This window comes from Arvicanthis niloticus, chromosome 1, assembly GCF_011762505.2.
Source record: "Arvicanthis niloticus isolate mArvNil1 chromosome 1, mArvNil1.pat.X, whole genome shotgun sequence".
Lineage (NCBI taxonomy): Eukaryota > Metazoa > Chordata > Mammalia > Rodentia > Muridae > Arvicanthis > Arvicanthis niloticus.
This window is the reverse complement of record NC_047658.1, coordinates 139927070-139948414: the sequence shown is the minus strand read 5'-3', so window position 1 is coordinate 139948414 and position 21345 is coordinate 139927070. Positions and strand designations below refer to the sequence as shown.

General features: G+C 35.5%; 1 protein-coding gene across 3 annotated transcripts in view; it reads left to right on the top strand.

The window, feature by feature from the left end:
• The window catches only part of Atad1 (ATPase family AAA domain containing 1), a 66030-nt gene extending 44943 nt beyond the window's left edge, over window positions 1-21087 (top strand). For all 3 annotated transcript variants that reach the window (XM_076919158.1, XM_034498720.2, XM_076919159.1), the window contains exons 7-10: window positions 5021-5110; window positions 8578-8628; window positions 16624-16757; window positions 19206-21087. In XM_076919158.1, the coding sequence (XP_076775273.1) occupies window positions 5021-5110; window positions 8578-8628; window positions 16624-16757; window positions 19206-19326 (396 nt within the window). In that variant the 3' untranslated portion in view covers window positions 19327-21087. The remainder of the gene's footprint in view (window positions 1-5020; window positions 5111-8577; window positions 8629-16623; window positions 16758-19205) is intronic.
• The last annotated feature ends 258 nt before the right edge of the window (window positions 21088-21345 follow it).

The following is a 21345-nucleotide window of genomic DNA, read 5'->3' as shown; positions in this document are numbered from 1 at the left end:
GGTTAGAGAAGAAATTATATTATAAATGTGGGTGACACTTACGGAAACAATTTCTGTTAATAATTGGTTTTAATGGATATATAAGGTTCGAGTAGGCCAGTGGTGCATGCCTGTAATCTCAACATGTAGAATGTTGAAAGAAGAGAATCAGTTTGATGCCTGCCTGATTTACTTAGTGAGTTTAGGTCAGTCATGTCTGCATAGTAAGATCAGTCTTAAAAATAAGCCAGGTATGATGACACATGTCTTTAATCCCACTCCTTGGAGGTTAATGCAGGTGGATCTTCATGTGTTTGAGGCCAAGCGTGTATGTATAGTGAGCCCCAAGTCAAAGGCTACAGAGAAACCTGTTTCCCATAAAACAAACCTGTTTCCCTTGTAAGGTTTATTAACCTTACAAGCTGCCCAAAATTAATTTCCTAAATAATAATGTTTAATGTGTTTGAGTGGTTGCACAGTTAGGCCATATAAGAGGAGATGAATTAGGATCATACCTTTTTGGAGTTCAACACTCAGTTCTTTACAGCAGACTATACAGATGCAGTGGAGGAGACTCTAGGGCCATTATGGTGAGCTGACTCCTCAGCACTAGAGAGTTCTGCTCTGGCATTTTGGTTTACATAACCACATTTTTTTGCACAAGCAACACTTGCTGTTTTCATTAATATATGTTTTGGCTTGAAGAAGGAAATGATGGTGTTGCTCTTTTTTTTGTATGTTGAAAAGGTTTTATTTATAATCTTCAATCAGTTTTAAATGTATTTTACTTTTTTGTGAAATAGTTTTTATTTCAGATATCTTTTCAAAGACTTGATAATGCTTGGACGTTAGGTAGCTTTCTGGCAAACATATCGTCATAAAAGAAACAAAAATAGTAAGTGGTGGATGAAGCCTGTCATGACAGCTAGGCACCTTAGTAACTAATGACATAGTCTTCCTTTTCAGAGAAGTGAGACATAAAGAGCAACGGTGCTTTCAATATCTCCACTAATAAAGATTTGAAGCATAACTTTAGATTTGCTTATTTTTTTAAAGACATTTTTATGTATATGAATGCTTTGTTTTACACATATGCCAGCATGACAGAAGATGGCATCAGATCCCATTACAGATAGATGCTTGTGAGCCACCTGTGGGTGCTGGGAATGGAACTCACAACCTCTGGAAGAGAAATAAGTGCTCTTTACTGCTGAACCATCTCTCCCTACTAGATTTGCTTGATTGAAATACTAAATAATGCTGGCGGTGGTGGCGCACACCTTTAATCCCAGCACTTGGGAGGCAGAGGCAGGCGGATTTCTGAGTTCGAGGCCAGCCTGGTCTACAGAGTGAGTTCCAGGACAGCCAGGGCTACACAGAGAAACCCTGTCTCAAAAAAAAAAAAAAAAAAAAAAAATTAAATAATAACATTATTTTCATACTTTAGGAGAATTTTTTAAAATTATCAACCATTCTTTAGGTTTTGTTGCTTAAATACTAAAATATTAATGCTTTTGAATTTGCGCTTTAACTTATTTATTCAACTCATAATAACTTATTTAATGCATATGTAAGTTGTCTTAAAGTCATTCTTTAAGAGGGAAGGTGGGAGAGACTGAGGGTGGGGTGGGGTGGAACTGTTGTCCGGATGTCATATATGAGTGAAGAATAAAAATTTAAAAACGCATTTCTTCATATTTTAAACAAACTACAAATAGTTGTTTTTATTGTGCATACATTTATTAGGTCATTTTAGCTAGATTAATTTCAACTCCTTGATTTTGTTTCTATCACTTCACCTTCCATACTGTAATCTTTGCTTTATTTTAGGTTTCTTTGTTTATCTGGAATTTATGTAAAAATGTAGCTAACTTAGATCACTTTTCTTCTTTTTTTTGTTTGTTTGTTTTTGTTTTTCGAGACAGGGTTTCTCTGTGTAGCCCTGGCTGTCCTGGAACTTACTCTGTAGACCAGGCTGGCCTCGAACTCAGAAATCCACCTGCCTCTGCCTCCTAAGTGCTGGGATTAAAGGCGTGCGCCACCACTGCCCGGCAGAAGAGCAGTCGGTGCAGTGCTTTAACCACTGAGCCATCTCTCAAGCCACTGCAACTCTGTCTTTTTTTTTTTTTTTAAAGATTTTTTTTTTTAAAGTTTATTTTTATTTTATGTATATGAGTTCACTGTAGCTGTCTTCAGACACACCAGAAGAGGGCATCAGATCTCATTATGGATGGTTATGAGCCACCATGTGTTTGTTGGAAATTGAACTCAGGACCTCTGGAAGAGCAGTCAGTGCTCTTAACCGCTGGGCCATCTCTCCAGCCCCTTAGATCACTTTTCTTTTGCTTTTATTTTCTTTCTTTTTAAAAAAGATTTTATTTATGTATTAGTGCTCCACCAGCTTGTATACCTGTATGCCAGGAGAGGGCATCAGATCCCATTACAGATGGTTGGGAGCCAACATGTGGTTTCTGGGAATTGAACTCAGGACCTCTGGAAGAGCAGTCAGTGCTCTTATCTGCTGAGCCATCTTTCTAGTCCCCTTGGCACACTTTTTAAGGCTTTGCTTTTGTGTCTCCTTTTTAGAACATTGCTATAGATACACACAGTGCCTTTTGTGGTTTTTGCAGTTTTCAACAAGCTTTGTTCAATATTTGTTCACATTCTTCCTAACAGTATATCAAAATATCCTTATACTTTTTTTGTTTTAAATGAGGGAGGGTCTCACTCTGTAGCCCTGATTGGTCTGATAATCACTACGCACACCATGCTGGACTTGAACTCAGAGATCTGCCTGTCTTTGTCTCCTTCATGCTGGGATTAGAGATGTACACTGACATGAACTTGTACTTTTTTTTTACCCCTTTTTCTATTATTAGTTCATTGAGTCACTTTGCCCATCTTTTACATTTGGTAAACATTTTAAATTTATCACTTTAATCAAACAAATTGTAGGAAATAAAAAAAAGTCAGGGGGTTAAGATTGTGTTTTATCCAAACAGACTTGCATAATGTTGTGGGAATTAAATATGTATTTGTACTTACATTTTCCCCCTCTAGATGGCAGACTTGGTTAATTAACAGGAATTTTGCTCTGTGATTTTGAATATCATTACATATAAAGAGTAAAAATAGAATATAAAATTTGATAGAGATTTTAACTTGCTCTAGAGTTATTTGAGAAATCTAAAACTGTCAGGAAGAAATAATACTAGTGATGCTAGATAAGTATATTCCTACATAATAACAAATTATGTTTGTATATAGCGGGTATATGCTGTCATTAAGTTAATAAGTATATTCCTACATAATAACAAATTATGTTTGTATATAGAGGTATATGCTGTCATTAAGTTACTAGGTATATTCCTACATAATAACAAATTATGTTTGTATATAGCGGGTATATGCTGTCATTAAGTTACTAAGTATATTCCTACATAGTAACAAATTATGTTTGTATATAGCGGGTATATGCTGTCATTAAGTTACTAAGTATATTCCTACATAATAACAAATTATGTTTGTATATAGCGGGTATATGCTGTCATTAAGTTACTAAGTATATTCCTACATAATAACAAATTATGTTTGTATATAGCGGGTATATGCTGTCATTAAGTTACTAAGTATATTCCTACATAATAACAAATTATGTTTGTATATAGCGGGTATATGCTGTCATTAAGTTACTAAGTATATTCCTACATAACAAATTATGTTTGTAGATAGCGGGTATATGCTGTTACTAAGTATACTCCTACATAATAATAAATTATGTTTGTATATAGCAGGTATATGCTGTCATTAAGTTACTTATATCCTTAAATTTTCACCAAGTGTGGCAGCACATGCCTTTTATCCAAGCACTGAGGAGTAGAGGCAGGCAGATTTGTGAGTTTGAGGCCAGTGATATAACAGCCAGAACTGCAAAATGATACCCTGTTTCATAAAAACAAACCAAGACCTTTCCTTGTTTTAAATATCTGTTTTTATTTTTGCTGATTTTTTAAAAATCGTTATTTTTCTTTTTAAATTAATTTAAAAAATGTGCATTGGTGTTTTTTCTGCATGTATATCTATGTCACATTCCTTGTAACTGGAGCTGCAGTTTTGAGCTGCCATGTGTGTACAGGGAATTGAACTCAGATCCTCTGGAAGAGCAGACAGTTCTCTTAACCACTGACCCATCTCTCCAACCTCTAAAGTTGTTTTCTTCATTTCTGTATAAGTTAAGTAACAGACTCAGAAGTTGGTAGGATTGATAGCATACTTTCTCTTTTAAAATTTTTCTTTCCCTCTCCTTTCAAAGCTTCCATGGTCTCTGAGGGTTGGGGTGACCACAGAGCCTCTTACATGCTAGGCAGGCAGTCCGCTGCTGAGTTGCCCTGTAGCCCTTGCCCAGAAGTTTGATGCTTGCTTTTGTTTCCAGCTTTCATTTGAAGTTGCGTCCTGTAAAGTTTAAATTTAGCATACCACCCACAGAGCTAGTGGTCCAGTGAGATAACGCTGTGAAATCCAGAGGGAAAGCACCTAAAATACATTAACTGCCACCAGAAGCCTCATGCTTACAGGGAAGTGCTTTTTTTTTATAACATTGTGAAAGCATTTAAAGGGCCTTTCACTCATACTCCCAAGATGTATTTATTTAATAACCAATCATATTTTGTAAAATACAAATCATTTTATCATTTTTATAATTCATTGGTATAGGTACTTATTGATCATATTTGTAAAATACAAATATAAAACTATACTTTTCAATATCAGTTCTTATAATTGAAGAGTAGACATTTTAGTTAGTAGAAATCCAGTAAGTTTTATTTACACACATCTTTCTAGATGTGTGGTTGTTTGATTATTTTGATTTTATGATTAAATTCAATTTTACATTTCAAATTTATATTTGAGTAATGTTGGTTACCATGAAATTTCTCTTAAACAATTGGCTTAAAAGCCACTTTTAAGTCCTAGTGATAATGACCTCAGAAAATACAGTTGGTAGAGTTAATTAATGCCTTGTTTGTCTTTATCTGTTTAGGTCATCGTGATGGGAGCTACCAATCGACCTCAAGACCTTGACTCCGCTATAATGAGAAGAATGCCTACAAGATTTCATATTAACCAGCCTGTAAGTAGTCTTAATTGTATTTTGAAGAGGGAAATAATTGCCTTCTAAACAGATTTTTATCTGTGACTTATAAAAAGGATTGTTTTCTTTTGTTTTGTATTGTATTTTTGAAAAAGAAAGGGATAAGAAATTCCTGTAGGCTGTGCTCTCTCTGCTTTTTCTTTTTTCTTATTTTTATCCTAAGATCAGTGCATTTGCTCTTTTCCCAAGAAGTCGATAATTACCTCAAAATTGCCTACATGCTTTAGTAGTTTACCTTAGGAAACTACTAAATACTACTTAGATACAGAAGAAAATCTAAATTATAGTTTTGGATTAAGATAGAATTAAATTTGGGAACTAGAGGTTAAAGGATCATTGTTTTCTGAATACCTAGCCTAGAACAACTGAGATTTATTATTACCAGTTAGTGATTCCAGAACCAATGTATTGCACTGTAGCAAATGAAGCAAAGTGCCTATCTGCCTTTTCTGCTTCCATTTGATTTTTGAGACAGTTGCACTCTGGAACCTGGGACTCTGTAATTTGAAACCCACCCCAGAGCTCAGGCTGGCCTCAAACTCACAGCAGTGCTCTCGGCCCACTTCCCAAAGAGCTGGTTCACAGGAGTGAGGAGCTCACCTGTTTTCATTGCTACCTTTTTCTAGCATTCTCTCTCTCTCTCTCTCTCTCTCTCTCTCTCTCTCTCTCTTTTTTTTTTTTTTTTTTTTGGTTTTTTGAGACAGGGTTTCTCTGTGTAGCCCTGGTTGTCCTGGAACTCACTCTGTAGACCAGGCTGGCCTCAAACTCAGAAATCCACCTGCCTCTGCCTCCCAAGTGTTGGGATTAAAGGCGTGCGCCACCACTGCTTGGCTGTATTCTTTTTTGTTAAGAAGTACCCTCGAATAAGTTGTTATTACTTCTTAACATCCTATATTTTCTATAGGAGAAAACAACTTATACAGTTGTGAATTTAGTCAGCTTTTATATTGAAAACACTAGGTTCTCATGATAGGTGACATGTCGTTCTGTATAAATAGCATATTTATAGACACTTAGGGGAGTTTAGATTTTATAAAGGAAATATTATAACTCCATTTATAATCTTAGAATTTTTAACCAAACTCCATTATAACCTCTGGCTAGAAGTCCTTCATCGCACTTATAATTCTGTCAGTTGTCAGATTCAGTTGACAGTGAAAATGGGCTCCTAAAGGTTAGGGCCGTGGGCTCTGTCCAATTACTCTGATAACCCATGTGCTAGAGCCAACACCTCTGCTTCTTCTGGGGACATGCTGATAATCATTCCGTTGGAAAAATGCCAGATAAATACCTAAGGTTTTTTCTAACAATGAGACAAGCAAGGCCTTCCAGTCACAGTGGGCAAAGATAAGAGAGAGTGGAAGCAGGTTAGTGGGTGGGTTTGCAGTTGACTTAGAGCACTGAAGAAAGCAGATGTCTATCAGTCTGGGATGGTAGACTGCTGCTGTGTTTACATGGACTATGTGTGCTTCGCATGCATTCTCTAGTTTCCAGGCAAGGTAGTAGACTAATTTAAAGGACATTTGTTTACCTTCATGGCTCTGAATACCAACACTAGTGATCTTTATCAGAAATTCAGTTGTAGGACTAGCAGGATGGCTCAAGGGGTAAAAGCACTTGCAGCCAAGTCTGATGACCTAGTTTTGGGAGCCCACATGGTGGACAGAGAAAACAGATTACAGAAAGTAATCTGACCTCCACTTGTACTTCTCCACAACATAAATTTTTTTAAAAAAGACTTGAAAAATTAAAAATTGAAATGTAATTCTAAAGACAGCTAAGGGTTTTGATATACCTGTTGTATTTTATGACCTGTTGGTCATTAAAATTGTCAATGTGATACAGTGTGCACTATCAAAATGAATTACAGTAGGTTTCATCAAACTTGTTAGATTGTTATACTGTTAACGAACAAGCTGGAATTTTGTCATTGTTTATTTTTAGTTAATGCACCTTAGGGGTAGTTTTTTGTGTGTGTTTGCTACAGTGTCAAAGAATACTAAGCTTACCTTAAAATTCCTCTCCAAACAAAATACTTATTTTTTTTTCATTGGATATTTTATTTACACTTCAGATGCCATCCCCTCCCCCCCCCCATACTTATTATCTGAAAACTAGTTGTTGGTGATTATGTAATACATCAAACAAACCTTTCTGTTAGAAACATGAGGTGTGGAAACAACAGAGCTTCGTTTCATTTACCATGTGATTTTTTTTTTTTTAATAGTGAGTTCAAAATCTTTTCTTGATGTTAGTAAGAATGAATTTATCCATGATGAATTTAAAATTCATCTGTTTTTATGTAAGATGTTCCTTATTTGATTATCATCATTATTTATGTAAGACAGTCCTTATTTCATTTATTACTACTACTACTGTTGTTTATTGTTTTAGATAGGTTTTCATGTAGCCCAGGCTGGCTTGACTTCGCAGTGTAGTTGAGGATGACTTGAAGTTCAAATGCTCCTACCTCAGTCTTCCAAATGCTGGGATTAGAGGAATCCTCCAGCATAACCAGCTTTTATGTAATTCTATAGAATGAGTTAAGTGTAGTTCTGTTCTCTAATGTAAAAGAATCATGTATCACTGGTGGGAAGTCATTAATATTTACATAAAAATTCACTAATGAATATTAATGAGCACAGAGATTTACTGTGTATTAATCATGTCCTCTCATTATTAGTGAAAATGACCCATTTATGAAATGGCCATAATGAAAAGTTACTTTAAATTGCTAACTTTTAAAATAAAATAAAAGATACAATTAAAAATTGACTTAAAGTTTTGTGATGGTGAACTTTCATAAATTCAATAAAAGAAGGAAAAAAGAGAAAACTCTATAACCGTATAAGAAATTAGTGGTGCAGTAGTACATGCCTGTAATCTGAGCACTTGTGGCATAGAGGCAGAGAAATTGCTACAAGCCTGAGTCCAGCCTGATCTACATAGTAAGTTCCAAACAGGCACACCCTATGTCAAAAAAAAAAAAAAAAAAAAAAAAAAAAAAAAAAAAAAGAAACCATGGGAAGACATTGTTATCTTAATATACTTCTTTTTTTACTCAGTAAGTACTAAGGGTGTGTTATTTTCTGGCATGAATAAGAAACAGAATTGATTGGACTAACTACAGATAGTTACTGTAGTGTCTTGTTTTTTCGAGACAGGGTTTCTTGTGTAGCCCTGGCTGTCCTGGAACTTACTTTGTGTAGACCAGGCTGGCCTCGAACTCAAAAATCCGCCTGCCTCTGCCTCCCAAGTGCTGGGATTAAAGACGTGCACCACCACTGCCTGGCCTTATTGTAGTGTCTTATGGTACCTTGTTTTAACTTCTACCAGCTGTCATTTCATATCATTAATCCAGTAATTTACAAAGGGAAAACAATAGAAAAATTACTTGATCAGTATTTTTTTTAATGAATGCTAATTAGAATATTTTCTGGTTTTAGGCTCTAAAACAAAGAGAAGCAATTTTAAAACTCATCTTGAAAAATGAGAATGTAAGTAGAAAATGGTTTATTCTCATCCTAAAATATGATGCTTTTGTTTATGAAGTCATTTTAGAAAGAAATGAAGGAATCTGAGAATAATGTAGCTTTAAACTTTACTTTAATTTTTTTTTAAAGCTCTCCACTGTTAACTCTGAAGTACCATGTATTTGGTGTAGGTTTTAAAGAGTAATGTATCTGCAGATTAAAATACTGTGATATTTTTCACATCATTTTATGCTTATGTAAGTTTTTTTTTAAAGAGGTTTTCTTTTTCGTTTCTTGTTTTTACTTTATTGCTGTACCTTTAAAACTGAAGTGAGATTTTAGAAGTGACAACACTAGCAATGGTGTGCACACTTAAGAGTCTTCGTGCCCAGGAGGCTGACCCAGGAAGATGGTGCGTCCAAGGTCAGCCTGGGCATACAAGGAGATGTAAATAGAATGGACTGCCAGATATTTGTAAGAGTTTGGTTTTCTTTCTTATAAACTATATATTTTGCCCATTTTTTAATGCAGTATTTTTCATAAAGGTGTGTAGGGCTGCTGTGTTAGATTTGTCCTTTGTTTATATGAGATGTAAACTTTTCCCTGTTTCTTAAATTTTTTTTTTTTTTTTTGGTAAGAATTATTCATTTTATGTACGGTGTAGCTGTACACACCAGAATTCAGACACACCAGAGGAGGGCATCAGATTCCATTTAAAGTTTGTTTGTTTGTTTGTTTATTTATGTATTTATGTGAGTGCACTGTGGCTGTCTTCTGACATATCAGAAGAGGGCATCGGATCCCATTATAGATAGTTGTAAGGCATTATGTAGTTTCTGGGAACTGAACTCAGGACCTCTGGAAGAGCGGGCAGTGCTCTTAACCACTGAGCCATCTCTCCAGCCTGAATAATGGTGCTCTATTCATGTTAAACTTGTTGTCTGGTCACTGTTTGAACTCCAAGGGTCCCTTTGAACCAGTATCATCCATCCCTCTCACTTTTCCCCTGACTTCCACACTTCTCGTGTTTGCCTGTTGTAAATTTTTTAGTGGTGGTTTTGAAAAGATTCTTTTTACTTTAAAATTTTAACCACATTCCTATTTCATTTAAACATTTGTAATGATTCATTGACATTACTTATTTTTTTTAAGTTTATATACAGATTTCTAATTATCTCCCACATAAATTTTTTTCTTATTTTTTGGAATTTTATTCATGTATGCAGTGAAATATGTATGCTTAGGGCCCAAGCTTTCTTCTCTTAAACACATCTTCCTACTCCTAGTTTTGTATTGCTTTAGGAAACCTAGCCCACTGAGTCCAGTTAGATCTTATGTGCCCGGCTGTCTTCCTACAGTACCCTTCAAAATATTTTTTATTTCTCAGATCTCTTTACTGTTGTAGGACCTCCCACTTGCTGACTGAGTGCTCACAGTCACTGAACAGCATCCGTAGTGGGTTTGACATCGTCTAAATCTGTTAATCTGTAGTCAGTAGCTTCTTCCTTCATTTACCCATCTCCTGTTCTCCCCGTTTCTTCTCTTTCAAATAGTTGGTTTTCCAGAATGCAAGTTTTCACTGATAATTTGAGTCCTTGGAATTTGGTAGTTTGGTCAGGAGACTTGAGTGGGATGTGGTCAAGGGTGGCAGAGAGGGCAAATTGGAAAGGACTTCTTTTTAGGTGGCCCGTGTTCTTCCATCGGGAAGGTACACCAGTCAGGGTGGCCTTTGTCTTAGGTTTTAAAATCTTTGATGTGTTTGAAATTTAGGTGGATCTTAAAACTATAATGTGGACCTAATGTGGGTCTAACTCAGCTGTCTCAATGCCAGTTACTGAGTGTCTTTTCCTTGTTGGAGTTTGTTATCATGTCTTTGTCTGGATCAGCTGATGAGTCTTTTGGGTCTTTCCGTGCTAGCACTTGCTGTTTTCACTTGGAGACAGCTGTAATGTCCTGTACTGTTAGACCAAGTTGTTCCTCCTGCCCCCATGGGGATCTTAGAATCAGTTTGTCTTATTACTAAACAACAAATTAGTATTTTTTCTTGGATCATTGTTTCTGATAGTGAATCTTTCTGGTTTTACATCTTTTTGCCTGATAACTTTCTTGTTTTCCTTAGGAGCAGTGTTTTAATTAGTTTCTTTTAAAAATTATATATAATTTGCATATTGTATATGTACCATTTATTTATGTGGGTTTGCCTGCATGTATGTAATGTAATATGTGTGTGTAATGCTGTGGAGGATGGAAGAGATAGTTTAATCCACAGAACTGGAGTTACAGACAGTTGGAGGGCCACTATGTCAGTGCTGGAAGTAAAAGAGCAATTAGTGCTTAACCACTGAGCCATCTTTCTAGTGCTCTAATTTGTTTTCTGTTAGGAGGCTATTTTCTGCTGCTGTAGTACAATATAATAGATTTATTTAGTTCACAATTTTGAATGTTAGAAAGTTCAAGTGCATGATAACAATATCCAGTCACATCCGATACATCCTTCAAAGCACAGGGGCAAGTTAGCAAAAAGAAAGCAAAAATAAAAAATAAAGAAAAATCGCAGATTTGCAAAATTGGTCCAATCATGAACCAAACACCTTCTGTCAGGCCTCTCCTCCCAGTATCACTTGAATTTGTCACTTATCAACTCTATAGCAGTTATATATACTGTATATAAAAGTTTAAAAACTTGTCAGTTTACAAGGATTAGATCTGTGATTATTAACCATTTGGGGAAGCCAAGATAAAAGCCAGATAGCCTTTTCTAAGAAATCTACATATCTGCATTTCTTTTTTTCCCTTTCTTTGTTTCTTTCTTTGCTTCTTTCTTTGTTTCTTTCTTTCTTTGTTTCTTTGTTTCTTTCTTTCTGTGTGGGGTAGTTTCAGGAAAATTCTTAAAATACTATATTCTAGGTAAGGAATTTATGACTTAGATTAAAAACTGACAAATAACTTTTTGCCTTTTAATTGAATAATTCATAACTATTTTGAGGAAAACATTTTATAGTTATAGTGCTGCTTGAATTAAACATTGTTCATTGGTAAACCTTTAACAAGAAGAGGTATCAGTACAAGAAAAATAGTTGAGGTAATCAATATAGTTAATTTAAGCTCCGGGCAGTGGTGGTGCACGCCTTTAATCCCAGCACTTGGGAGGCAGAGGCAGGCAGATTTCTGAGTTTGAGGCCAGCCTGGTCTATAGCTTGAGTTCCTGGACAGCCAGGGCTATACAGAGAAACCCTGTCTCGAAAAAACGAAAAATCAAAAACAAAAAAAAAAAAAAAAAAAAAAAAAAAATTTAAGCTTGTCATGGTGGTATACTCAACCAAGTTTTACCATTTGTAAAGCTGAGGCAAGAGAACTGAAAGTTGAAGGCCAAGGTGGGTTATAATAGTAAGAGCCTGCCTCAGCAAACCACCAAATGAACAGGAATTTATGGATATAGTACATTGCATAAGTAGAAAGCTTATAACTTTTTTTCTTTCAAAACAGGGTAACCCTGTCTGTCCTAGAACTTACTCTGTATACCAGGTTGGCTGCAAACTCAGAAATCTACCTCTACCTCCTGAGTGCTAGATTAAAGACTTGCACTGCCACCAGGCCAACATGTTTGTAGCAACAGGGTCTCACTGTTGGCTGGTCTGGAACTCACAGAGACATGCCTATCTATGCATGCATATGCCACCATGCCTGGCAACTTAATAATGTTTTAAACAACATATATGGGATAGTGTAGATATTTTACATATAAATGATAAATATAAATAAAGAAATTTAAGGTCTTTGTCACATTGAAACTTAGAATTGACTTGTGTAATTTAAATTAATTTTAGTAGTCTTTATTTTTTAAACACAGCAAGGTCTTTGGAAGTTTTTAGAATTATATTTGTCATGGTTATAGAGACATTAGCATTCTATATTGTATTTATGAAAGCATAAGGATTAGTCTGCAATCAGTTTATAATGCAAAATATGAATGTTCCCTGATTAATTGCTGACATGCATATGACTTGTTTCTCTCACTGTTTTTTATATGTCAAAGGCATAATGCTGTTTCCTTAAAATCTGAGTTTTAATTTTGTTTTTAAAAGCCTCACAGTAATAGCATACATTTAATAAAGACTGCATCATTACGCTTTCATGTTACTAAGTAGAATCAGAGTTTACTGTGTAACCTATTAGCATTTAAGCAGGACATGTTTCCACCCTCTTAGCAACAGAGCTTGCTCATTTGCTTCATAGTTAGTTTTTGCCACTTATATTCTTAAGTGATAGTTGTATGTCCAGGTACAAATGGATTTCTTTTTCTTTCTTTCTTTTTTTTTTGTTTTTTTTTTTTTTTGGTTTTTTTTGTTTTTTTTTATTTTTTTGTTTTTAGATACAGGGTTTCTCTGTGTAGCCCTGGCTGTCCTGGAACTCACTCTGTAGACCAGGCTGGCCTCGAACTCAGAAATCCGCCTGTCTCTGCCTCCCAAGTGCTGGGATTTCTTTTTCTAATGAAAGTTTTATCATTATGTCATGACTTATTTCTCCAACTACACATTTTGAATAAATATTATACTCTAATCCACCTAAATCTGACCTAATGCAACTAAAAGAGTATTTTTATATTATCTGTATTTCCTTTAATATTTGCCTAATGTGTTATTTTTTACCATTTATTTTCAACTATATATTTTTCTTTTAAGTATAACATAAATCCTGCTTCTTTCAGCATATGTGACTGTTTGAATCCTCAGCCACAATATATCATATCTAATCTTGTCTTAGTTGTTTGCAGTTGTATTAATTATAGCTTGAATTGATTTGTTCTTCATTTAGTTCTTCCCATGAAATGTGCCTTCTTTTTGCTTTCTAGGCCCACTGCAGTTTCATGTTCAGTAGTGTATTTATATTTCATATTTCTTTGTTTCTCTTTCTGTATTGATTTTGAATTCATATACTCTGGATAGTACTATAACATTTTATGATATGTATGTGTAATATCCAACCTCTGCCTTACTTCCAGCCTTAGTGTACGAGTTTCCTATGTCTTACAGAGTCTTTACCCAGGATTTTCCTTCTGCTTTCTGTACCCTAAATTAAAGATTGTTGTTAGGATAATCTATCTTTCCTTTATTATTATTATTATTATTATTATTATTATTATTATTGAGTGTTAGGATAGTCTATCTTTCCATCATCATCATCATCATCATTATTATTATTATTATTGAGTGTTAGGATAGTCTATCTTTCCTTTATTATCATCATCATCATCAACTATATTATAATGTTATTAATATAATGATAATATTATATAATATTATTATATGGTTATGTAATAATAATGTATGAGCACTCTGGCTGCATGTACACCTGCATGCCAGAAGAGGGCATCATATCTATTGCAGATGGTCGGGGCCTACCATGTAGTTGCTGGAAATTGAATTTAGGACCCGTAGAAGAGCAGCCAGCGCTCTTAACCTCTGAGCCGTCTCACCATCCTCACCAAGCTTCTCTTCATTTAACATTTCTATTTAAGGAAGATGACACTAATTTGAAGGTCATAGTTACAGAGCAGGAAGCAGAGCAGATCTCATACTGTCTCTTACTTTCAAGTCTTCACCACCTCTGAAAAATTAATTAGTATTCAGTTAAGGTCATTAATTAATTTTTGCTTGAACTTTTTAAGATAGTGTTTATGTACAAAGGTAAGGTTTGATTCTTGGATATAGAAAAAAGGAGAATCCAATTTTCAAATTCAGTCTGCTAGTGTATGCCTTCTGGTAGGGAAATTGAGACCATTAGTATTCAGAGTTATTACGAGAGGTGTTTATTGGTTACTTTTGTTGATTATTTAACACGTGTTTCAACATTATTTATTCCCTCACTGCTGCCCCCCGATCTCTCCCATAATCTGTGTATTTATCATCCTCTCTGTCTGAAGTATTTCCTCCAGTATCCTCTCTCTTTTCTTAAAAGGTAGCTCATGCAAATACTATTCCAATATGTGGCAAAATAGACTTCAAACCACATTTAGGCAGAAGAGCTAGAGAGTCACTTCATTATTGATCAAGGGAACAACCTGCCAAGAAGTTACAATTCTAAATATTCACCACACAGGCAGCCCATGGAAGTTTCTCTAAAACAAATCAAGTATTTGGACAATAACTCTCAATGTCATTTATTTATTTAATCTGATCACAATGGAATAAAATTGAAATAAACTCTTGAGATCAAACAACATTATTGAATGATGAATGTGTTGTTGAAATGAAGAAAACTTAAACCATTCCTAGATTAGTGGAAATAAAAACAGCGTTCCAAAGCCTATGGGATCCAAGAAAACAGTTCAAAGAAGGAAACTTATAATTCTATGTTTTTACATTAAAAATTAGATCTCAAATAACCTGATGATGCCTTTTAGGATATTGGAAAAATAAGAAAGAAAAAAAAATTCCCAAAGCAGTGGACCAAGTGAAATAGCTAAAATCCGGACAGAGATTAATGAAATAGAAACAAACAAACAAACAAAAAAAAAACAATACAAAGAATTAGTGAAACAAACAGTTCTTTCTTTGAGAAGACTGAAAAATCTTCAGTTAATAGAAAGAGAAGACCTGAATGTATAAAGTCAGAGATGAGAATCAGACACAACAGCAGTACTGAAGAAATTCAGAAATTATGAGGGAGTAGATTTAAAACTATACCCAGCTAGGAAATATATGGAAGTGGGTGACTTTTTTTTTTTACATGACTTATTAAATTTAAACCAAGATGGGTAAATAATTTAAACAGCTCTACAACAAGCAGTGAACGAGAAACAGCCATTCAAAAGGAGCTGGAGAGAGTTTTCAGTGACTTAGCGTGCTTCTTGCTCTTGCAGAAGACCCAACATCTACATGACGGCTCACATATGTCTTAACTCTAGTTCCAAAGGCTCTGATGCTGTCTTCTGACCTCCATGGTCATCAGGCATACACACACTAACCAGATATCCATACAGGCAAAATATTTATACGTGTAAAATTAAATAAATATAAAAAAGTTTAAATCTCCCAATTAAAAAAACCCAGGGCCAGCACAGAATTCAGCACGGAATTCTTTTAGACCTTGAAAGAACAGCTTAAGCCAGAATTTGTCAAATTATTCTTTAAGAATTTCATAATGTCTCCTTTTAAAATTTGTTTGAAAGAGGTAAGTACTTTATTTAGCCTCAGCTGCTGGCTGGCCTGGTACTTAATAGGTAGCCCAAGCTAGCCTTCATTCCCCTCCTTCTTGATCTGCCTCCTGAGTGCTGGGTGATAGAATTAACAGGCATGTGCCACTGCACCCAACTTACTTTATATTTTTTCCTTGTATAGAATTACTGTACTGAAAACCAAACCTTCCATAATTGAGTAATAAAGGTGGCATCCGTTCCATAGGGGTGAAGAACATTATTGTGGCAGTAGGTACATGCAGAGAAACTAGGGCTGGAATCTGCTGCCTCTTCAGATCCTGCTGCTATGACCTGTCTACCCTCCCCCAGCCTTCAGTCTATTAATAGAATATGAAAACTGTGCTGCTGCTTGCAGAATTAAATGAAAATTATATGCATGAGCTACTTAGCACTGGAAATGAGACCTCAGAATGTGGATAATAAACATGAATGCATTGATTTCCTTGTTTATTTTTTTCTTGTTGTACATTAGTGTGTTTTAAATTTCCCCAATCCCTGTAAGCTTAGATGGAAGGATAAAACCAAATTCTAAATTGAATTAGTATTGAAGTGGCATTGTGCCCGAAAGGAATTTACTCTATGTAAAGACACATAGAGTAGAGACACATGTACATGTTTCAGTTGTAATGACAAATAATGAAAAATAAGATGTTCTTTGTTTTGTTGTTTTCTGAAAATTACAATTTTATGGAACTAACAGCTTTCTGTTTCTCTTTACTTGGCTGTTAGGACTTTCTGAACATTAATTCTCAGATGGATATTTGGAAGTATTTTGGTTAATTTTATATATTTATTATAAACATGTTTCATGTTTATTTAAGGTGGATAGACATGTAGATCTTCTAGAAGTTGCCCAGGAAACTGATGGGTTTTCAGGAAGTGACTTAAAAGAAATGTGTCGAGATGCTGCCCTCCTCTGCGTCAGGGAGTATGTCAATTCTACATCAGAAGAAAGGTAACTCTATTTAGACTCAATTTCTGGTATTTGTCAAACTTTTTTGATAAGATGATTATTGTTGTTTTGCTTCATACCAGATTACTTACAGAAAAAGATAATTGGATTAGCAACCTGTGCCTTTTTTATTTATTGGTGTTTCTCTCTCTCTCTCTCTCTCTCTCTCTCTCTCTCTCTCTCTCTCTCTCTCTCTCAGAAAAAGATAATTGGATTAGCAACCTGTGCCTTTTTTATTTATTGGTGTTTCTCTCTCTCTCTCTCTCTCTCTCTCTCTCTCTCTCTCTCTCTCTCTCTCTCTCTGTGTGTGTATGGATATGTGTTCATCTGTGTGCATGCAGGCTGATGGTAGGTGTCTTACAGCTCCTCACCACCTTAGCTTTTGAGCTGATGGGGGTCTTACTGACCCAAAGGTCTCTGATTCGGCTAGACTGGCTGCTCAGCGAGCTCTAGGGACTCTTCTGTCACAGCCTTCACACTCCTGGGATTAACAGCACACTCCACCTCTTTTTTTTTTTTTTTTTTTTTTTTGGATGTGAAATCATACTCGGGAGCATGGTGGCCTAGCAACAGCTTTACCTCTCGAGCTTCTCCAACCCTTCTGACCATTTTCCTAAAGAAGTTTGTAAATGGAAAAATTGCTGTGGGGATGTTCTAGAATTAAGGGGCAAAATGCTGAATTTCATTTGATAAGCTGTGGAGTGAGTCACAGAAACCCAGTCTTGCCCTCTTTGTTAGGAAAAGGGGGTTCTCTAGAAATTCTGTAAGAATCTAGAAGAATTCTGTAGTTCTCGAAAAATGTATAGATTGTTTCTGTACCTTAAAATTCCTTTCTGTGTAGAAATGAGTATGGGCCGGGCGATGGTGGTGCACGCCTTTAATCCCAGCACTTGGGAGGCAGAGGCAGGCGGATTTCTGAGTTCGAGGCCAGCCTGGTCTACAGAGTGAGTTCCAGGACAGCAAAGGCTATACAGAGAAACCCTGTCTCAGAAAAAAAAAACAAAAACAAAAAAAAACAAACAAAAAAAAACAAAACAAAACAAACAAAAAAAAAGAAATGAGTATGTATCTTTCAGAAACTTCCCACATAAGAAAGGTGTGTGGGGCAGTGTGGACAGGGCTCGACTTAACAGTAATGCAGTTAGTAGCATGTAACATGACTCCCATGTCAGTCAGTTTCACTTCAAACCACTTCATTTGAAAGTATGGTATGTTTGAGAAATCAACTTTGTCATCCTTATTCAGCAAAAGTAAGTTAACCCTGAATTAATTCCTTTGAGAAAGATTCTGAAAAGGCCTTTCTCCTGAAGCTGCACTACATCATATATTTTTTCAGCTCTCTCATAAAGAATTAGTAAACCAGAATACCTTTGAGGGCATGCCAAAGGAGTTTGCCAACTCTTCTCTTGCTCTGAAGTTTTCATACTATGTGACCCTGACTTGCCAGCCTGTGGTATCCATTCATCTAATTACAGTGTAGTGCCATAGTAAGCTTCTCTTAAAACTCACTCACTTTTGCTGAAGTCCCTGCCAGACAGCACCATACTGCTGCCTCCTGCTGCATGTGAGAGATGCATCTCATGTGTGCACTGCCCATGTATAATTCCAGCTATGTCAGCAAGCTGAGACTATTTTAACATCATCAGAAATCTACCTTCCAAAGGCCCTTCTTCCAGCAGAAAAAAAATAAAAGAAGAAATAAACAAATGGCATATAAACTTAGCTTAATTACATTAATAATGAAAGGGAAAATGTTGGAAAGCCCTGAAAAATCTCAGTGGGAAAATCTGATTATTAGACTTGAATCATCCCGTTTTCCCTGAAATATTTTTCTCCAAGTGTCTTTAAACTACCAGGTAGCAGAATATACTAGGGGTTTGTTGTTGTTATTATTGTTGTTTGTTTTTTGTGAGGATTAAAGTGAAGGGGACTTCAATTAGTTGTTTTTCTAAATTAAGAGTGTTGTTTTACTTGTATCTTCTCTAAGGCTATACATGCAGATGAATATACGTATATGCCTAGGAATTCTCTATTCACAAGAGTAACTTGATTTCCTGGTTAGAATTACGCTACTGTTTGAATAGCTGCCGTTCTTTAATGAACATGTGCTGCTCTTAGATTCTTGGTGGTGTTTTACTACTGTCTGTAATGCCAGGTCCAGGGAACCTGATGCCCTCTTCTGATCAGGTGCTAAGCACATGCAGAGTGTACATATGTACATGCAGACAAACACTCTTACACATAAAGTAAAATAGTAGATAACTTCTAGAAGAATGGGTCCAATGTGTTGTCATTGTCTTTGGCTCTTGAAGGAGGAAGAAACTATTGTTAGACTCTTGTGTAATTAAAAACAAATTTTCAACACATGAATCTTTTTAATCTTGGTAAAATATTTTAGGTAGGTATACATTAAAGAGATTTGGCAATTTCATTGTTTTGTTTACATTTCAGTCATGATGAAGATGAAATCCGGCCTGTGCAGCAGCAGGACCTGCATCGGGCAATTGAAAAGATGAAGAAATCAAAGGATGCAGCATTTCAGAATGTTTTGACTCACGTTTGTTTAGATTAGGAGTAAAGATCATTTGTACAGTTCAGTGATCTCGTGGGACGCGCTGTCATCTGTACAGCAGTGAGGGAAATCCAGGCTTGTGGTTTCATACTCAGATCTCTGGTCTGTTATATAAACGGTGTTACTGCTTGTCAGAAATCATGAGGAGGAAGCTGAGTGCAGCCTGAGTGTGGGTGCTTGTTTGACCTTTTTAGCCATATGCTGTTATAGCCTTATAGAGTCTAAGCTGGTCTTAATGTAGTAAATGATTTGTCGAGTCATTAGTGAGGAATGGGATGTGGTTAGGTGCTGGTTTCTAGACATGTGAGTATGAATGTGAGTGTGTGTGTATGAGTGTATATCAAATGTATATATTCACTTTTTAAATATTCTGTAGATAGGTTTGAATTCAGAAGCTCCCCCCCACCCACCCACCCCCAATCCAAAAGCACCAGATAGTCTGTAGCAAAACTGGGATTTAAGGCGGGACCTGACAGGTACAGTGAGATTCAGCCATTCCTAGTTGTCGCTTGTTTGGGCTGTTTTTAAGTTGAAAATTTCCTCTGCAGTTGGTTGAATCAACCTCATCTGAATATGCACATGTGTCTCAATTATAATGGTTGTGGAGAATGGAGAATCAGATAACAAACACAATTTGTCAGTGATCAGCAGTGATTCCACCTCATTCTGCTATGACACCGAGTAGACTTTGAAGTTTTACACTGAATTACATTAAGAAGCATTGAAAACCTTTCAATAGAACAGGCTTGAGAAACCTCAGTATTCTTTAATATGTGTACATAACTCTCAGTGTAACAGTTCTATAACTGTATTCTTTAAATGTTGTTTGAAAGTTATATGTTCTTTAATTATGTTCAAATTTCATTTGGTCACCCAAACAAATAAATAGTCATTACTAAATGTGCTAAAAATACTCACTTTGTAACTTAAGTTTAAAAAATTTTCTCAGTATAATATAAAATGTGTACAAATAATACACATCAAAATTCTTGTATCTGTAGTCACTTGATGCTTTGTGAACCACATACAAAATTCTTCTTTTTTCAAACCTTCAGTAGCCAGAATTCTGTTTCAGGCACCTTGACATATGACAGCAAGAAGATAATGCCACAGCACAACCTTGAGGTGCCTGCCTCTGAGGCATCAGGAGGATTAAACTATGACAAAAATGCTTCCGGTTTTAGTATTTGTTTTATTTCTTTGAAAACGAGTTTTTTATATGTTTATTGAATTAATTTCTCTACTAATGTGTCTCACAAGAACCTACCAGATGGACACTTTCTTCCTCCGTTTATGTTTTGGGGTTATAGATTGTAGGAGACTACTTAGGATAGCAAAAAGCAAGCTGGCAAGATTGTGAAGATGATGGGAAATGAGTGCTAATACAAGACACCGAGAAACATGTCCTGTTTTTATAGTTTACAATAAAAGGCCCGCCCTTTTGACTCTTTTTTTCCCACTTAGTTCTTGATTGTTTTCAGTTACTTTAAATTGGGGATTTTGTTTATAAAATTTGTGTTTAGACAGTTTTTATATTGCGGTTGAGATTTCACATTTTTATAGCAGACATTTTAATATTGATTTATTCTGTTTAAATACGAGTTTTAATAATTTAATTTTAATGTAATGGCATGTTCAGAAATGAGTGATGTGTATACTTCTTTGTGTTTTTTTCATGTAATATTAAATTCAGATTATCCAATTATAGCACTGAATTTTTATGGTTCTAACTGGATGAAGAGAAATACACTAATCTCAACAGCCATGACTCCTGTAGTTATATTGAGCCATAAAGTCAGAGAAACTATTTTCATATGATTTAAGTAACTTTGAATGTTTGTAATTTCCATTCTACTTTAGATAGACATTTTACATATGTGGTTGGCTGTTAGGTTTTAAAGCATTTGCTTTGGGTTGTACATATTGAATATAGAACTAGGCTTTCTGGCTTAAGTCCAGATTTCCCACTAATGAACTGTACGCCCTGAGACTGGCTGCGTTGTTTGTATTCTGATCTGT